The sequence below is a fragment of the Lactuca serriola genome, chromosome 5 (genome assembly GCF_051521515.1).
Source record: "Lactuca serriola cultivar US96UC23 chromosome 5, Lser_US96UC23_V15, whole genome shotgun sequence".
NCBI lineage: Eukaryota > Viridiplantae > Streptophyta > Magnoliopsida > Asterales > Asteraceae > Lactuca > Lactuca serriola.
This window is the reverse complement of record NC_136412.1, coordinates 315,771,285-315,774,988: the sequence shown is the minus strand read 5'-3', so window position 1 is coordinate 315,774,988 and position 3,704 is coordinate 315,771,285. Positions and strand designations below refer to the sequence as shown.

The window sequence follows — 3,704 nt, the reverse complement described above, 5'->3', positions numbered from 1 at the left end:
CTATATATATGTTATCCTAAATGTAGTAAAGAAAATTAAATTAAAAAAATAACAACGACGTTGGACATAACTATTGTTGTCTTATGCATGAGGGAGATATATGTATATTATTATGCATACATGCAAAGACGAAACAAGAATATTCATAGTAGAGATACAGACAGACTCACTGCACACGCCGAAGCGCGTGCCAATCACTCTTCAACCCTACGGATAATTCTCTATCCCCCCTGCCTATAAATATGTGTTTCTCCACACATTTTACTTAGGACAGACACACAACAGTCTTCAAGTGTTTTCCTCTCTTTCACAATAGTTTTCTAACTTCAAAACCTTACTGCTCTCATCCCCGAATTACGAAGAAACGACAAAATGGAAGGAAAATTAGGATGTTTTGCGAGGTTTTTTCTCACAGCCAAGCCATATATAGCAATGATTTGTTTGCAATTCGGATATGCTGGTATGAATATCATAACGAAAGTTTCGTTGAATCGAGGAATGAGCCACTATGTCCTTGTTGTTTATCGTCATGCATTTGCCACTGCTGCTATCGCCCCATTTGCCATCATCTTCGAGAGGTATCAATCAATCGCTCATAATCTACATGAACGTGAAAGAATTGTCTTCAATAATACACACCCTTATCTTTCTTGATCATATCATAAAGTGTTCAACTTTTGTGGTTTGTAGGAATATGAGGCCGAAGATTACATTCTCCATCTTTATGCAAATGTTTGCCTTGGGGCTTCTAGGGTACTTTTAGTTTCTTGAACTTCATTAATTAAAAGTTGACACAATGCTAAAATCATGGAAGCTAAAACATGTTTTCGGTTTTATAGGCCTGTGATCGATCAGAACTTCTACTACGCCGGGTTGAAGTTCACCTCACCAACTTTCTCGTGTGCTATGAGCAACATGCTTCCAGCAATGACCTTCGTTATGGCTGTCCTCTGCAGGTATAATATCTATATATATACACCCATTAACAAAGCAAATCGTTTGAATTTTCTTGGGTTATTGTCTTTTTGACGTATATCTGATCTAACGACTTGAATTGTTTGAAAAAAGGATGGAGAAATTGGACATGAAGAAGGTTAGATGCCAAGCAAAGGTGATAGGAACCATAGTGACAGTAGCAGGGGCTATGTTAATGACACTTTACAAGGGTAACGTTGTGGAGTTGATTTGGACGAAACATGTTCACCCCCACTATGCTGAGACAACCTCTTCATCATCCGACTCTTCTGATAAAGATTGGGTGAAAGGGTCCATTCTTCTTATTATTGCTACCTTTGCATGGGCTTCTTTTTTCATCCTTCAGGTATATATTAGATACATAGATAGATATACAAATTGTTAGACGAGTTCTACATACATACTTGCATGCGAAATGGTTTGTACATAATTAATTATGGTTTTGATTGGTTTATGCAGAATGTGACGATGAGGGTTTACAAAGCACCTTTCTCTCTCACCTGTTTGGTGTGCTTTATTGGTACTTTACAGTCCATTGCTGTTACTTTTGTAATGGAACACAAGCCTAACGTTTGGTCTATCGGCTGGGATATGAACCTTCTTGCTGCTGCCTATGCTGTATGCATCTCTCTCTCTCTCTATCTCTCTAGATCTTTTTTTGTATAGCTCTTTCTCACTCTTCTGACTTTGCCGACTGATTTATTTTAAACAGGGAATTGTGTCATCAAGCATTGCATACTATGTGCAAGGTTTAGTAATGGAAAAGAGAGGGCCAGTTTTCGTGACTGCTTTTAGTCCTCTAATGATGATCATTGTTGCTATCATGGGTTCTTTCATCCTAGCTGAAAAGATCTACATGGGAGGGTATAAATACTTTCACTTTCTACTACTTCTTGATGTACATAGATTATATTGATTCAATTCTTGATCGATGAAATGAACCCTTTAATTTGCAGTGTGATGGGTGCGATACTAATCGTGATGGGACTATACTCGGTTCTATGGGGAAAATACAAGGAGTTCAAGGACAAAGAATTGAGTGACGAGATCCTCGATCCAGTAAAAGTCAATTCGGGAAACAACAATAATAACAACAACATGATGATGATTGATGGTGTTGAGGCCAACGACATCGAAATGCAAAAGAATGAATGCAAATCTGCTGTTCCAGCCATTGCAATCAGTGCACCGATGCCGACCCCACCAATGATAGCAGTGGAAGCACCAAAAATAACAAATTGATGAAGTAATTGAGAGCAAGGAAGAGAAAAAAGAAAGAATTAATAATGGAGGTTTTTATATTATATGTACAAGTACAATAGATTAGAGGGGGTGGGGAGAAAAGCAGGCGCTTTTTGTAATTTTGTAATTCCTCAATTAATGTTTTACTTGAAGATTCCAATGAAATCTTTGTTTGAGAACATCGTGTGTCGTTTTCGCTGACGACTGATTCGGATCCCACTGTCTACATTAGTGTTTGATGCTTGTAAATCCATTTTTCTTTTATTATGGGCCCAAATGTACATGTGTGTGTTGTGCGGAATACATGAATAGAGCAATAGTAGAAGATGAAAATAACACACACGAAAAATGAAAGCGCCATTTATCTTTATTTCTTGAACCGGGGTAGGCATGTCTAGTCTAATGTGTTATTAGAGTTAAGCTAGATGTCACTTTCCTTAATGTACAATACAGAGTTATTATTTCACCGAATATACTCGACTTCATCCAAGACTTGTGAACTATATCTACTCGTATCCAACGATCAGTGTTAACAAAATCCAAGGAATGTTAGAACTTATGTATTTAGGGACCAATTTTGACTAAGATGTCCACCAAGCTATCATGCGTCGTGATTTTATAAAAACATCTATGTGCTTTATCTAATCATGGAAAACTTGGTCCTGAAAGCAAACATACGACATTCAAGTTGTCACAATAGACCAACACAGGATCTTCCCAAGCCCCAAGATCTTTTTTAACCAAGTGGTTTTCTTTTTCCACTTGTGACAAGGCAATGTACTCAGCCTCCGTAGTAAATAAAGCATCAATAGGTTAAAGAGTATGTTTCCAAATTGTTACCTCACTTCTAAAAGGAATAACTTATTGTCCAAGGACTTAATCACGCATAGATCTGTGACATACACATACATGAAACCAGAGTATAACAACCCACCCACAGTCATGAGCACCTACATAGATAAGGCACATGTCCGAAGTGTCTTTCATGTACCAAAATATCATTTTTGACACTAGCCAATGTTCCTTGTTGGGGTCCTCCATACACCATGACATCACAGTCACCGAATATGCAATATCATTCCCTTTTACAGACCATCCTGTAAGACTACCCACCATGCTTAAAGATGGAACATAGACAAAAAAAAGTCCACCTCCTCCGGACTCTTGGCAAACCAAGCCTTAGAAGCCCGAAAACTTATCGATGAAGGTGCTTTCATTGGTTTTGTCGATTGTATCCCAAATCGAGAGGTAACCTTCTTGATATAGTTCATTTGATTAACATTTGCTTGCGATCCCTAATAACCTCAATCTCTAATATTTTTTGAGTTGGTATAAAATCCTTCATGTCAAACTTGGTAATATTAAGTTATTTCAACCTTTTGTTATGTAATATGGTTTTCGTTACCACTAGCTTGTCGTCCATGTATAAAACAAAATAGATTAGTAGCCTATCAGAAACCTTCCATTGATAAACACATAATTCATAT

At 37.4% G+C, this 3,704-nt stretch overlaps 1 protein-coding gene across 1 annotated transcript; it reads left to right on the top strand.

The window, feature by feature from the left end:
- Positions 1-255: 255 nt before the first annotated feature.
- UMAMIT10 (nodulin MtN21 /EamA-like transporter family protein) lies at positions 256-2,396 on the top strand. Its single transcript, XM_079003290.1, has 7 exons — positions 256-578; positions 691-753; positions 840-956; positions 1,069-1,321; positions 1,435-1,593; positions 1,688-1,839; positions 1,932-2,396. The coding sequence occupies exons 1-7, from the start codon at positions 373-375 to the stop codon at positions 2,215-2,217; spliced, it is 1,236 nt and encodes a 411-aa protein (XP_078859416.1). The 5' UTR covers positions 256-372; the 3' UTR covers positions 2,218-2,396.
- The last annotated feature ends 1,308 nt before the right edge of the window (positions 2,397-3,704 follow it).